General features: G+C 36.4%; 1 protein-coding gene across 1 annotated transcript in view; it reads left to right on the top strand.

The window, feature by feature from the left end:
* The window catches only part of ATRNL1 (attractin like 1), an 807,510-nt gene that overhangs the window by 328,697 nt on the left and 462,059 nt on the right, over positions 1-16,754 (top strand). Inside the window, exon 25 of the mRNA XM_070363366.1 lies at positions 7,014-7,075. Within this exon, the coding sequence (XP_070219467.1) occupies positions 7,014-7,075 (62 nt within the window). The remainder of the gene's footprint in view (positions 1-7,013; positions 7,076-16,754) is intronic.

The raw sequence follows: 16,754 nt of genomic DNA, 5'->3' as shown, positions 1-16,754 counted from the left end.
TATTAGCTAAGTGATCAAAAGACCACTCTGAAAGATCACTTGAAAACAGTATCATTTTTTTCATTGGTTAAAAAGTAATATTTCAGGCAATACCATATGGTTTAGATGAGAAGATTGTAGTCTGAACTAAGTCATCTTCTGAAAGAAATTCTTGGAAGACAAGCCTAGTTAAAAATGTTTATTGTTGAAATTAAGAACTGAGGTAAAATACATATTAAGAAACTATTTCTGATATCTTGGTTTCAAAATATTTTATTTATATGTAGGTAAAATTATAAATGGTAGATATTAATTTTTCTGTGATTATAAATACAAACATTTTATTCACATGCAATTTTTTTAGAACATCTGAACTCTATATAATTTTTCTAAGAGTTAATGCTATTTTATGATCTGAAATTAGAAGGTACTTATAGTCTGTATGCTTATTGATTTATAAAGGAAGATCAAATAAATAATTTTTTAATGTTTTGAAGAATAACATCTGTTCTTCCTTCCTTTCATGGCTGTTAATAAGGATTTATGATATGCTAAATTTTGATGTTGTTATTTGTTTATTTAGCAGATTTTTTAAAATTAAATGCTTACTATGTACTGTGTCGGAGAAGGCAATAGCACCCCACTCCAGTACTCTTGCCTGGAAAATCCCATGGATGGAGGAGCCTGGTAGGCTGCAGTCCATGGGGTCGCTAAGAGTCGGACACAACTGAGTGACTTCACTTTCACTTTTCACTTTCCTGCATTGGAGAAGGAAATGGCAACCCACTCCAGTGTTCTTGCCTGGAGAATCCCAGGGACGGGGGAGCCTGGTGGGCTGCCGTCTATGGGGTCGCACAGAGTCGGACACGACTGAAGCGACTTAGCAGCAGCAGCAGGTACTATGTACCAAATAGTGCTCTACATAGTAGACTAGTGCCCCAGATAATGTGAGCAAGGCTAGTGTTCTCAAGGACTTTACATTTTAGTGGGGAAAGATATTTTAACTAATAATCAAACATCAACCAACAAATCAGATAATTTCAGAATGAAATATTTATAAAAGAAGTAGGTTCGCATAACAGTATAGAATAAGGGAGAGGGCAGCTACTTTGTCTCAGTGTCTTAGAGCAGTGTGTTTGAGGTGAAATTTAAATGATAAGGAGCTAGCCCTATCAACCAATATCACATGAAGACCAGTTGCCAGTATCGCTTAGAACAGTTCTTCATTTATCTCTATTTAGTTCTTTTTCTGTAGGTCTTCCGATTTCATTGGAAGGGACCTGGAGTTGCTGGATACTCTTCCTAGATGGAGAAATGCTGAGAATAGTCAGATACATTTGCAACTAATGCTCGTATCATTTCTTTCTGCTACTCCTGCCTTTTTCTCTTATCTGTTCTCAGTATTCCTGCCTATTTTTAGATAACCATGTACATTTATATAGAAAATAGGGCACATTTAGTTTTTTTTACACCATTAGAGTCACTAAATTCTGACACAGTTTATAATTTATAATCGTTATTACTGTTTTTGTCTACCTCTGCTACAAACGCTAAGAATCTTTTTTTTCAGTGATATATCCAAGAGTCTGACATGGTGCCCAGATTATAATAGACTTTCAGTGAAATATTTGATGGCTGAATACATTAACTCTCCAGAGAGGGAAGCTTGAGAGGGAATCTGCTTGAGTTAGTATTTGCTTGGCCTTGTTCACCAGTGCAACCAAATCTCCTTGTATCTGCCTTCCCTTTTTACACCCGTACCTGATGCTGGACTCGCTGACACAGTATCTTTCCAAGGCTATCTCCCGTGGAACTTCTTAGAAAATCCCAGGTGGAGAAACAACGAAAGAGATTTGCAACACCCATTGTAATACTGACTTTCTGTTTGAACAACCAATATCAGACGCTGTTCAGCTTGAGTCCCTGGAACCCAGATGGCATGCTAAGTATAGAGACTGCTTGTGCCATCCACACTTTTTCTTCAGCACAATTATGTTAACAGATTAGACACAGATAGATAATACAAGTTTCTGAATGTGTTAGTGGTTTAGTTCATTATTGAAGCTTGTAGATGCTTGCCTTGTCTGCTTTCTTTTCACAAATATTCTTTGGGGAAATTCAGGAAGGTATTTTCATGTGTGTCTGTGTTTTGCTTACTTGCCTCAAAACATGATTTTTTTTTTTTTCCCAAGTTACTTAGCTATATGGACCTAGAAAGGGCAAAAAGCAATAATAAAATTCTGCAGTACCAGCCTGAGTCATGTACTTTGCCATCCTAAATGTATTTTAACACTGTTGGCTATAACCAGTGTTTTTGCATTACTTATCTTGAAGGAATACAAAACCCTTTGTAGATTAAAGAGTCAGAGTGATGATAGCTAACACTACATATATAAATGTATAGTGGTAGTGTTAGTTGCTCAGTCGTGTCTGACTCTTTGCAAGTCTATGGACTGTAGGCCACCAGGCTCCTCTGTCCATGGAATTCTCCAGGCAAGAATACTGGAGTGGGTAGACGTTCCCTTCTCCAGGGGATCTTTCCAACCCAGGGATCGAACCCAGGCCTCCTGCATTGCAGGCAGATTCCTTACCGTCTGAGCAATGAGGGAACCCCATATGTGTGTGTCTCCTCTCTCTCTCTCTATATATATATATATACATGCCGTTTTCCCTCTCCTCAATATGTGTCACTTGGTTTTTAAAGATTTCCAGGCTCTGTTCCTCTCCCAGAGTTGGACCTTTTTTCCTTTGTTTCCATTTTCCCTGCTCTGCTCAATTTTGATTTCACTTCCAACAGTTTTTCCTCAATATGGGGTCTGTCTTGGAATAGAGATTTGAGTGGTTGCTTTTGAAAATTCATGTGTCCCAAGCTGTTCTAGCCTCTTTTGGAACTTCTCGAAGACCCTTTGCACTCATATGCTCTTGGAGTAGACAAAACCACTTCAGTTTTTACTTCCTGTATTCAGATCGGCCTGCCTGGTTCTAGTGAATGTCTTTGGATTATCCTGTTCGTTCTCTGCTTACTCCCACGTGGACTCTGGTACCATATGTGCCTTGTGCCCTGGCTTATCAGTACCTGTTCATGTTTCAGCAATCAAGAGGATGAGAATTTTTCGTTTAACTGTGTTGAATTATTTTCTTCTTCTTTTTTTTTTTTTTTTGCAATTTACTTGATATAGATAGGTAATGGGCAGACAGATAGATACTGAGTTTTTTTCTTTTAATGTAGAAATTAAGGGATATTAAACAAAAATCTATGCTACCATTGTCACTCTCCACCTGGAACTTGACCTCACCGATTATATTTCTCAGTTTCTGAGTAGTTAAGCTTTTTTTGTTTATATTTAAAATTACAGTTTTAATCTGATAGTACATAAAACCCCTACCATTTGGAATTTTTAAGTAGTTTCTCTGCATAATGTATACTGTCTGCTTTTCTAAATGCACTGTGGATTTAGGAAAATATTTGTTTCCCTGTTTTATGTGCTCCTGATTCTGTCTGCTGTTTTCTAACAGATCTTTTTGAAAGTTCAATCTGTAGTTGCTGTCTCTACTTCCTCACATTACATGTTCGCCTTGTGTTCTCTGTTTAAATGAACATTCCCAACCTTTCATTGAAAGTGCATTTGTTTGTTACCCATGCACAAGGTTGATGTCAGTTCAGTTCAGTTCAGTTCAGTTGCTCAGTCATGTCTGACTCTTTGCGACCCCATAAATCACAGCACGCTAGGCCTCCCTGTCTATCACCAACTCCCGGAGTTCACTCAGACTCACGTCCATCGAGTCAGTGATGCCATCCAGCCGTCTCATCCTCTGTCATCCCCTTCTCCTCCTGCCCACAATCCCTCCCAGCATCCCAGTCTTTTCCAATGAGTCAACTCTTCGCATGAGGTGGCCAAAGTACAAATTTAATATTAATAGTCATATTCCCATCTTCATCTTACTCAACCAACAAAACCAACCAAGACTTTCTTCTTGCAACATTCCTTTTCCTGGACATCCTTGACACAATGCTCTCCTGATTTCCTCCTACTTAATTGTTCACTTTTTTGTTAGTTCTGATAATGGGGTGGCCCTAAACTTCCTTTGAGTTTTAGATGACTCATATCCAGTCTTTACCAGGCCCTCTCACCTTTCACTCCAAATTATGTGCGCATCAACTTGGTTTTATCTGCAAGGATGTTACACTTGTACAAGCTACTATCATAGCTAGAAAAATCTAGTGTCCTTCTTGTTAATGTCCCTGCTTTTCTTTATCATCTCTTCCTCACCCAGAAGCCAGAATATTTTTCTTGAGAGTAAGATCATGTTATTATATGACTTAGCTCTTATAAAACATTCCAAACTCTTTATCATGCTAAGGACCTAGGTGAATTAACCCCAACTTGTCACACTGTACTCATTTTGTAGCTCACACTACTGCAGCTGTTGTGACTTCAGTTTCTTAAACATCTCTAGCCTAAGCATGCTATCCTCTAAGCCTCGAATTCTCTTCTAACAGATCTTTGTGTGGCTTTACCATTCTTTTGTATGTCAGCTTACCTGTGGCTTCAGTAAGTCTGGCTTACTGAACTGCCTGATCTAAACTAGCTACGTAGCCTTCTCCTTCATCACATCACCTTATTTTTCTTTGGAATATTTGCCATTATCGAAAATTATGATATCCACTTATGAGTCTACCTGGTTATTTTCTGTCTCCTGCTATTGGGATGCCAATTCCAAGAGACAAGGAACTTTGTCTTATTTACAAGGTTGTCCCCAGCTCCTAGAACAGAGCTTGCTTAAGCAGTATTTCTTTGAATCTTTCTTCATGATCTGAATGACTGAATAAATTAATTTTCTGTCTGCTTGTTCAGATCAGTTATGAAAGAGATACACATATTAAAATTTTACTATTTAATTATGTTACCTAATTCTTATTGAAGTCCAACCTTGTGTTTTCACTTATTTGGCCTGCATATTATTTTTATGAATTATTTGTGCCTTTTATGTTTTATTAGACCAGGTTTTGATTTTGAATTTCACTTTGCTATTTATATTATCCTTCATGGCTTCATTGTTGTTGTTTTTAAGAGCCAATTTTTTTTTTCTTCCCTCACAATCCTTTATATTTTGGCTATAGGTGTGTCACTGTTGTGGATGTGCTGTCTATAGAAAACATAAAGTAAATTATGCCTTTTAACATGCTATGGAAATCTCTTTCTTTTGATGAGGATTCAGTCTGTCACATTTAATGCAACTGCTTCTATACTTCATCTTATTCTTTTATTTTTAAGCTTATTATTTATTTCATTTCTTTTTTCTTTGTATTTACTAATTTATTCAAGTCTTTATTCAAGTTCTTTTTCTTTATTATTTTATTTCTCAACACTGTCTAATTTTACCTTCCTAATCCAATTTATCTTAAACCAATTTCATTTATTAGGATTTCAAAATAATTATCCTTTTGAAGATTATCCAGTTAGTTCTCAATTGCTGTATTCTGAATCATCTTACTATGGTTTTAAGTTATTGTTGACAGTATTATTTGGTAAGCTTTGTTTGTAAGATACTCTCATGGACAGTACCTGGGGAGATGATTCATCTGTATCATTTCCATTTTAAAAGATGTTTGTTCTTAAATTTTTTAAAATGTTTTCACCTAGAACCAATCTCCTATAGCAATTATCTTTCCTCAGTCTCTGTGTAAATGCTTTGTAATTCTTCAAATGCTTAGAAGCATTTTGGAAATGAATGTTATTATATTTAAGCTTTCATGTATATACAAAAATTTAACTATCTTCACGACTCACTATAATTCTTTGTTTTATATAAGAAACAATATTTCTTATTTTAGAATGCCATTTCATTTCCTTGCCCTGAAAACTGGTACAATTATGAAATTCATTTCCTTTGTTTTCCTTCACTCATGGATTATATCCCTGTCTGCCTTTTGTCTAATGTCTGAAAATGGTTTTTCTGTATATTTTGTATAGTTTTTAGTTCTTTAAGATGAGAGAAATCTCATATTTGTTAGTCTGTTTTCAATGGAAGTGGAAATTGTATTACATATTTTTGAAAGATTTACATAAAAGATTATTAAAGGGGAAGGAGATTTCAAGAACTTAATTGTTCACCTCCAGCTACCTGGAAAAATTCACTAGTGTTGACCAGCTCCTTTATACATGATGTAAAAGCATGATATTTATTGTATTATGCCTACTATATACCAGATATTATGGTAATAATTTTATTTCTATTAATTGAGTTAGTCTTTCCTCTAACACAATGAAGTAGATGCTTTTATTATTACTGTTCACACATGGGACAAAAGTAGGTTAAATAGGTTTCCAGGATATTTACACCTAATAAGTGAAAAATTGGCTTTTCATATCAAGTATTCTCTATTCACATGCTACATTATTGACTAGTACAATGTATAATAATTCTTCTTCAAGAAATGTTTTACAATATGATCTCTATGATGTTAACAAAAGTGGAGAACAACTTTAGATTATTGATTTCTCTCCTGAAATCATTAACATGAAAATATAAACTTTTAATATGTTTTATTCTTTCAGGGGTTTATAACAAAATAATTGCATCTTCATTAGACAATAATACATGAGAAAAACCAGTTCCCTCTGTTTCCTTCGTAGAGTTGAAATTAATTTTTTTATCTCATAAGCAATTATCAACTGTATTGATAGAAAAATATGACCATTATTAGATGTAGAAATGCATTTGCATGTTTTAGTTAGGCATATTTTATAGGATTTCAAGTGACAATCTTAGCATAGATTACTAAAGTAATTTTATAATAGTTTTCTTAAAGCATTAGTGTTATAGCCTGTGTAAAGGTTGTATTCAGTTTTTGTATGTATGAGGTGTTGTCAATGAAATTTTGGTTCTAGCACAAATGATTTATAATATGGTAATCCAAATTTCTTGATGATTTAAAAATATTGTATTTACAAATGCCATGAAACATCACCACTTTGAAGAAGAACATAGATTCAGTAAGTTTCAAACTTCCTTTTATTTTGATTTTTCAGATTGCGTTCTCACAACACAACACAATCATGGATCTTGTGCAGTTTTTTGTCACCTTCTTCAGGTAATTTGCTTTTATTGACTTTGAATGTGTTAAATCTGTATTCTGATGGCCTGTCAATCTGTTAGGTAGTATCAGTTCTTTAACCTTGAATATGATACAGTGTGTCTTGTATAGTTTTATGTACTTAAATATATACTGCAGAGCGGAAGAAACATATTCGACATGTACTATTACAGGATTATTTTGCTATACTGCTATTTAATAGCTAGTTAATTTAGTGGAAAGAAGATAATAACCTTGCGTTCTACTGTCACATAAGTAATTAAAGCCTGTTTTAATTAGTGAAATTAACAGTGTTTTCATCATATTGATTAGGTACGTTTCCTAGCATTAAAATCAATTTCTTGGATTTCTTAAGTTGTTATTGTATGTACTTAGCAATGTGACAAAATCAATAGGGGATGAGAAAAAGGATGTATTTTTTTGCCCTCAAAGAGCATGTAATCTGGAAGTACTAAATGTGACCTAGACTATACCATAATTTCCTAGAACTTTAGTTATTTGAGATGTTAACAGTAGGTTCACTAAAAAGGGTTCCATAATTAAATATGTTTGGAAAATACTATGTATACTAAAGTTAAATAGGTCTCTTTATCTCACAGTTTTTAATGTGTTCATTTGCAGTGTATCGTTCTAAAAGAGAGGATAGATTTTGTAGCATTTCTCAAAACCTAAAAGTTCTTTTCACAGAGCATTTATGTTCATTTCCATGGGATGTAACTAAACAATGGGTGAGGAGAAGAAGCTGAGTTTCACTGATAGAATATCTGAGACATGGCATCTAGTTTGGTGGGCTGGGGTGGGTGGTGAGGGAAGTTCTCAAGGGAGGGGACATATGTATACATGTAGAAGATTCACTGCATTGTACAGCAGAGACTAACACAACATTATAAAGCAGTTATACTCCAATAAAATAAAAAGACCTAGTTGGTCAATACAGTACTTAAAAAAAAATATTATCTTTATTAACACGATTATGATGTGTACAGCTTATACTGATCCACAGGGTGCCTTTGTGTGAATTAGACAATCGTGTCTCCTCCTTCTGGTAGACATAGCCCCACATCACAGCACAAAGATGCAGATGATTTTGACCTTCACTCACCATGTTGTCTGGGCTGCTTTGTACAGTAAAGAAAGTGAAAGTTGCTCAGTCGTGTCCGACTCTTTGCGACTCCATGGACTGTATAGTCCATGGAATTCTCCAGGCCAGAATACTGGAGTGGGTAGGCGTTCCCTTCTCCAGGGGGTCTTCCCAACCCAGAGGTTGAACCCAGGTCTCCCACATTGCAGGCAGATTCTTTACCAGCTGAGCCACAAGGGAAGCTTTGTACAGTAAAGAACCTGTTAAACCCAGTCCTTTACACAGATGGTATGCCCAGTACTTCCTCTGCACCTAAGTAAATGATAAATATTGGTTATCTTATCAAGATACCATACAATACTTGAATTCCTAATCGGTTATCCACAGGAGTGAGCAAACATTTTTTATAAAGGGCTGGTTAGTAAATAATTTCAAGATTTGTGGGCTATAAGGTGTCTGTGGTGCTAAAGCAGCCTGAGTCAGGTTGGAAACAAATGGGAGTGACTATTTATGTTCCAATAAACCTTTACTAGAATGAAAATAGCTGGTAGCCTGAATATGGGCTTCCCTGTTGGTGCTAGTGGTAAACAACCTTCCTGCAAATGCAGGAGACATGAGAGACCTGGGTTCCATCCCTGGGTGGGGGACATCCCCTGGAGGAGGTCATGGCTACCCACTCCAGTATTCTTGCCTGGAGAATCCCATGGACAAAGGAGCCTGGTAGGCTGTAGTCCATAGGGTCACAGATTTGGACACTACTAAAGTGACTTAACGTGCACACAGGCTGAATCCTGCCTGTGGACACAATTTGTCCAACTACTGATCTAACTTATGCCTGAATGCCTTTAATGGCAGGAAACAGAACATCTCTTGTGATAGCATTTTCTAATTTCAGATAATTAGTTGTTCTTTATAATTGAGATGAAATCTGCCTCCCTGGGATAGCTATTCTAATTTACCCATATGGGCCCATCCATAGCAAGTCTAATTCCTTCATCTCCATTTATGGCCTTCCAGTTTTCTAAACTCTTTTCTCCAATTCACACATTTCTGTTTGGTTATTTGCTTCTTGTCAGAATCCTTGCCATGTTAGTCACTTTGCTCTGAAAACAATCAGGTTGGTCTGTCCCTTAAAAACATTAATTTCCAAAATTTAATGCTGAAAACATATTTCTTACTAACATTGCAGAGTTCATTCATATTTAAATTTGTCCCTTAAAGATGAAATTTGAGGAAACATCTTAAATATATTTAAACACTTTCTGATTTTATACTTGTGAATATTAAGGGATATTAAAACTTAATGATGTTACAATTTTTTTGAAAAGTGTTAGAAGTTATAATCAAATGAGGTTTATTTAATGCATAAAACTAAAAGTTTTTGACAGGATAATGTAGATGTTAATACACTGAAAAGTTTATTTTGTATAAAAATTCACAAAGCTGAATTGATAAAGTATTTAAGTGTTTAGGGTTTTAGTTTAAGCTTTTGAATTTGTGTGTTCAATAGCTCTTTTATTAAGTAAAAGAAAGCAAGTGTTAATGTGTAGCATGTCTTAGAGATGATCCTATTTATTATGTTGGCATCATAGACAAAGTAATATACTCTCGTTATTGTGTGAGATCAAATGTATTTGATGGTTTTTTTATCATTTAAATTTTTTCAGTAGTGAAATGTAAATTAGATGATTTTAGAATTGTCTCATTGTTAAGGAAAATCATGGACAGAATACTTTTAAGTTTATTTTTATATTAAGTAGACTTACTGTTAAATTTTAAAAGAGAGTTTTGGACAGTTCAGCTTTTATGGGCAGCCTTCAATCAGGCCACTATTACTGCTGTTGCTGTCTCTGTATTACTGAAGTAGTATAGCTGAAGGGTCAGCCTTTCATTTAGCCAAGGTTTAAAGGAGGCCAGTGTCAGCCTTTTACTTTTATATTGGGAATAGTTCTGGTGGTAAACGTAATTCAGTCAGTACTAGTTAGATCATTTATAGTCACAGCCTGGCTCTGGTCTTAGCTTTAGGCGCCATCTAAGCAGATTACCTGCAAGTGAAGTCGCTCAGTCGTGTCCGACTCTTAGAGACCCCATGGACTGTAGCCTACCACGCTCCTCCGTCCATGGGATTTTCCAGGCAGGAGTACTGGAGTGGGCTGCCATTTCCTTCTCCAGAGGATCTTCCCGACCCAGGGATCAAACCCGGGTCTCCCGCATTGTAGGCAGATGCTTTACCATCTGAACCACCAGGGGAGCCTAAGCAGAACCTAGTTCCTCTGAATCTCAGTCCTTTTAGGTTTTATTCTGTATTGGAGTGTAGCCAGTTAACAATGTTGTGATAGTTTCAGGTGAACAGCGAAGGTATTCAGACATATATAAACATACACAAATATGTATGTCCTTTATCGTAATAGAATTAAAAGGTGTGGTTGTTAGAGCCTGCAGTGTACCGTAATATACAACAGTGAGTAATTAAAAAATTGACAAAAATCATTTAAGAAATAAAGACTTTTCTGGTATGTAAAATCGAAAAGCAAGTCTGTGAATCTGAAAAGTCTGAATTTTTTAAAGAAGTTCAGCCTGGTAAATTAAGTGGAGATATAGCAAGGACCCTGTACCATTTAGATTTTTAAATGGTGGTTCTAATTTTCACTGTCCTACAAGGATTACATAATGCTTTTGATTTACCATCTTGACCAAATGGAGGATATTTTCAGAGGTTGCCACTTGGTCTTTCTTATCTTTCTTGATAGATCTTACCTCACAGGCCAGAGACACAGTGTAGGGGTTTACTCCAACCACTTTGTACATAAATTCTAATTATACACTTGAAAAGTAAGGAAATCATCACTTGTTGTTGTTGTTCAATCACTAAGTTGTGTCTAACTCTTTGTGAACCCATGAACTGCAGCCAGGCTTCTCTGTCCATCACTATCTCCCTGAGTTTGCTCAAACTCATATCCATAGAGTCAGTGATGCCATCCAACCATCTCATCCTCTGTTGCTCCCTCCTCTTGCCCTCAATTTTTCCCAGCATCAGGGTCTTTTCCAATGAGTCAGTCAGTTCTTTACATCAGATAGCCAAAGTGTTGAATCTTCAACATCAGCATCAGTTCTTCCAATGAATATTCAGGGTTGATTTCCTTTAGGACTGACTGGTTTGATCTCTTTGCTGTCCAAGGGACTCTCAAGAGTCTTCTCCAGCACCACAGTTCAAAAGCATCAATTCTTCAGCATTCAGCCTTCTTTATGATTCAACTCTCACATCCGTACATGGCTACTGGAAAAACCATGCTGCTGCTACTGCTGCTAAGTCGCGTCAGTCGTGTCCGACTCTGTGTGACCCCATAGATGGAAGCCCTCTGTCCCTGGATTCTCCAGGCAAGAACACTGGAGTGGGTTGCCATTTCCCTCTCCAGTGCATGAAAGTGAAAAGTGAAAGTGAAATCGCTCAGTCGTATCCGACTCTTAGCGACCCCATGGACTGTAGCCTACCAGGCTCCTCCATCCATGGGATTTCCCAGGCAAGAGTACTGGAGTGGGGTGCCATTGTCTTCTCCATAGCTTTGACTATATGGACATTTGTCAGCAAAGTGATGTCTCTGCTTTTTAATACACTGTTTAGGTTTGTCATAGCTATTCTTCCAAGGAGAAAGCATCTTTTAATTTCACGGCTGCAGTCACCATCCACATTGATTTTGGAGCTCGAGAAAATGAAATCTGACAGTTTCTACATTTTCCTCGTCTGTTTAGGTTTGTCATAGCTATTCTTCCAAGGAGCAAGCATGTTTTAATTTCATGGCTGCATTCACCATCCACATTGATTTTGGAGCTCAAGAAAATGAAATCTGACAGTTTCTACATTTTCCTCATCTGTTTGCCATGATGTGATAGGACCGGATGCCATTATCACAGGGTGGATGTATAGACACAGTTTCCCAGTATGAGCCAGGATTTAGCCAGAATTTGTTATCTGGACCCTGGAGACACCCCAACTCTAACAAGGGGCCTTGGTGGTGTTCTAGTCATTGGCTATCTGGGTCATCACTAACCCTGTGTCTTATACTAATGAAAATATATATTAATTTGTCTTGCACTGAGTATATACCCATAAATATACTTGTGTATATACCCAAATAAACACGAATCTCTTAAAAGTAGTCATACACATGTTCCTTTGGGAATCATTTTATACACTTTTCAAGATGTTTCAAGACAACCTTTCTTCTGTGAACTCAGCTATCTGTTCAGTCAGTGGATTCTGGATTCGTAAATTAACTCATCTTGGAACTGAGCAGAGGATCACAATCGTCTCTTGGGGCAACAACCCTCAGCCTTTACCCCTCCATTCCTACTTCAAGTAATGTTAAGTAGCACCATTGTTAGCTGCCCACCTATTTTGCTCCTCATATAGATAACATCCGTTATTAGTCATCCCACAGGTCTTTGTTGGGCAGCACCCTTGTCTGCTTCTCCAGGCTTGTTGATCATTATCCTAATTGTGACCCCTGGATTCTGACAGTTAAACACTGACCCTTGGTCTTTTTCCCTTTGGGACTCCATCACCTAACGCCTAGCTCTGTCACTGCCTCTCCTGTTGTCAGCTTTGCTCTTCAGAAGAAAGCCATCACTGAACTTAGCAGATGATCCCTTTCATCAGCAGATTCCTCATGGCCTTGGTGAAATGATGCATCCCATGGAAAGTAATCTTGTGGTAGTTCTTCTGACCTTACACAATACATTCTTTCTGGCACATTTCCTCCTGTCAGCTTCTTTATTCTCTTTCTCTTCCGTCTTCTCAGGGAACTCGGGCATTTCCATTTCACTTTGCATTGGCCATTGCTTTATCCAGACTTCTAAGAGTCACTTCTTCTTCAACTTTGCACCATCCCCATACTTTCATAGGATATTGCATTTCCTGGTCCTGAGACTGTGCACCAAAATTCATGAATTCTTGCTGATTCCATCCCCCAGGATCAGATACCACTGATGTCTAATTCCTGTTATACTCCCCTGGCTGTTGCCATTACCTGCTAGCCAGTTCTTGCAGCTCTTCCAAGTATATAATCTCCTTCCTTTTTTATCAGCCCAGGATGCATTATGCTGTCATTAAACCCTAGTTATCAGTCTAGCAACCAGGAAAGGAGACGTTGACAGCTTGTTGAGGAAACGACCCTATTGTTTCTATAGTTGTTGAACTGACTTCCTCAAAAACATCCATCTAGATATTTCATTTTAGATATTCCTATCCCATATTTCAAGAGCTCCAATTTTCCCAAGCATGGCCATTGTCTTCACATAAGAGGACCTCTTTAGCTGAGCAGTCTATCATCTCTGGAGCTCTGCAGCTCTCACCCTTGGATCATTAGTCTGCTGCTCATTCATATTGGCTCTTCCACTGTCAGGGATACGGGTCTGAATTAAAGCTATAAAAGAGACCCCCTGGCTCTTATATTTAGCCTGTAATATTTGTTAATGGCCTTCAGTCTCTCAGTAGCCCTTTGCCGGGTTAATGCAAACATTCAGTAATTATCCAACTCCACTATCTTTTGAAAACATTTTCCCCAGATCACCACTGGTGAAATCTTTAGCAGTTGAAGTCTTCTTCCAGGGCTGAATCAAGCAACATGGGTGGTTTCCCTTTAGCCTGCCAAGTAGTGAGTGAGCCAATTACCAATCTCAGTTTTACCTCCTGCTATCTTAGACTATGAGTCCTCAGAGAAGTGGAGACCAGAATGGCATTAGCCATGCAGTGAATGTATTAGGGGGAACTCTTGTGACGGAAAGATCAGGGGAGAAGGTGAGAGATCTTTTAGACCACAGTGCCAGTCTGACATTTGTGAAGTGGAGCAGGAAGAAACGAAAGCTGAATGGAAGAGCCTAATTGTGTAATTTAGATTCCATTGCAGTCATATGTAAAGTCTGACAAGGTCAGTGGTGAGTCTTCAAGTCAAACTGCATGTACAGAGGAGTTACTCATCTCTCAGGATCAGGCCTTCCTTGCTGTCACCGCCATGCTCAGAAAGTGTGGCCTTGGTGATTACTTTCTGTCTCTATGATCTTTACTAATCTAGTTATCTGATGTAAGTAATACCATATAATACTTGTCCTTCTGTTACTGGCTTGTTTCACTTAGCATAATGTTCTCAAGGCTCATTCATGTTGTGATATATGTAAGAATTTCCCTTCTTTTAAGGCTGAATTATATTCCGTTATATGTATTATATATACCACATTTTGATTATCCATTCACCTGTTGATGGACACTTGGGTTGCTTCCCTGTTTAGCTGTAGAGAATGATACTTCTGTGAATTTGAATATATAAGTATGTATTTAAGATCTTGATTCAGTTCTTTTGGGTATATTCCCAGAGGTGAAATTGCTGAGTCATATGGTAATTCTATTTTTAACGTTTTGAAGGGCCTCCATACTGTTTAATTGTACCGTCCGCATTCTCAGCAGCAGTACCACAGGTTCCGATTTTTCCATATTCTCACCAAACACGTGCAATTTTCATTCTTTTCCTTCCTTCCTTCCTTCTTTTTCATAGTAGCCATCCTAGTGGATGCAACTTGGCATGTCTTTGTGGTTTTGATTTGCATTTCTTTAATGATTACTGCTGATAAGAACATTTTCATGTGCTTATTTGCCATTCATATCTTTTTTGGGTCTATTCTTTTGCCCATTTTTATGCCAGTATCATATTCTCTTGCTTACTGTAGATTTGTAGTAAATTTTGAAATCTGGAAGTGTGGATCCTCCATCTTTGTTCTTTTTCAAGATTTTTTCGGGCTACTTAGGGTCCTAAAATTCAAATGGATATGGGTATCCAGATAATTATGTGAGCTTTCCCCCTTTTTGTTAATATGGTGTATGACATTGATGCTGTTTATATGTTAGACCATCCTTGCATTTCAAGAATAAATCCTTCTTGGTCACCATATATAATTCTTTTAATAATAATAATTTCCCTTTTTCTGTGTCATTATTCATAAAGAATGTTAGTACTTTTCTTGTGTCTTTGTCTGACTTTGGTATCAAGATAATGCTGGTCACATGGATTGAGTTAGGAATTGTTTCCTTTTCTTTAATGTCTGGAACAATTTGAGAAGGATTGGTATTAGTTCTTTTTGAAATGCTTGGTGGAATTCATCAGTGAGGCTATCAGGCCCCAGGCTTTTCTTTGTCAGGAGATTTTTGATTACTGATTCAGTCTCTTTACTAGTCATAGTTCTAGACATTCAGTCAGTTTTTTCATGATTCAAGCTTGGTTGCTTTCGTTTTTTCCTTAAATCACAAATTCCTAAATTGTCCATTTCCTCTAGGTTACACAGTTTGTTGGTGTGCATTTGTTCATAATACACTCTAATAAATCCTTTTTATCATTTTAGGATGAGTAGTATTATCTATACTATATTTATTTTTAATTTATTTTTAGTAAGTTGAATCTTCTTGCCTTTTTTCCCCCCTTAGTAAATCTGGCAAAAAGTTTGTCAGTTTTGTTTTTCTGTTTGACAAACCGATTGCTGGTTATGTTGATTTTTCTCTATTATTTTGTATTTCATTTATCTCTGTTTAAATCTTTATTATCTCCTTCCTTTCGCTAACTTTGGGTTTAGTTCTTTTTCTGATTCCTTAAGTTTAAAGTTAGGTTGTTGATTTGAGAGCTTTCTTGTTTTTCCATGAGAACATTTATAGTTAAATCTTCCTTAGCACCGCTTTCGCTGAGTCCCATCAGTTTTAATATGTTCTGTTTTCATTTTCATTTGTCTCTAAGTAGTTTCTGATTTCCCTTGTGATTTCTTCTATGAGCTGTTGGTTGTTCAAGAGTCTGGTGTTTCATTTCCCCAAATTTGTGAATTTTCCAGTTTTTTTTTCTGTTAATTTATTTCTAGCTTTATTTTGCTGTGGTTGAAGGAGATACTTTTCATGATAGCCATTATTTTAAATTTATTGAGAAAATTTGTGACCTAAAATATGTATAGCCTGGACAATATCTCATGTGCATTTGAGAAGAATGTGTATCCTGTTGTTGGCAATGTGTTTTATATATGTCTGTTAACTAGTTGGTTTATTGTGTTGTTCTAATTCTCTGTTTCCTTTCTTCTGTTTACCTGATGTTCCTATCCATTATTTAAAGAGGAGTTTCAATTGTTGTTTTAACAATTTTGAATTCTCTTTGTCTCTAGTGAAATTTCAGTCTTAATTTATATCTTATTTTATATAAACTTAGTATCATTTTGTTAGAATTTCCCTCGTAAATCTATTTTCATTACTTTCAGCATTTTTTATCTTATTAGATTTTAAATGTTTCTTGTACACCACAAATAACCGGACATTGTTTATTCTGTTTTAATAATCTGAAAAATCTCTGACTTTTAAAGTGACAGGTTTAATAAATTTCTATTTATTGTGATTACTAATGTATTTTAGTTTTTTCTTCATCTTTTCACTTTTTAAAATGCTTTCTCAAGTCATCTTTCTTTCTTCTCCCCTGCTTTCTAAGAAATCGAATATCCTTTTAATATCCTTTATTTTTTTCCTTTTATCAGTTTAAGGATTATACATTTTATATTTTTTCTTTGATGACTATCCTT

The sequence above is a fragment of the Bos mutus genome, chromosome 26, assembly GCF_027580195.1.
Source record: "Bos mutus isolate GX-2022 chromosome 26, NWIPB_WYAK_1.1, whole genome shotgun sequence".
NCBI classification, from domain to species: domain Eukaryota; kingdom Metazoa; phylum Chordata; class Mammalia; order Artiodactyla; family Bovidae; genus Bos; species Bos mutus.
The sequence above is the reverse complement of the archived record's forward strand: the minus strand, read 5'-3'. Positions and strand labels throughout refer to the sequence as shown.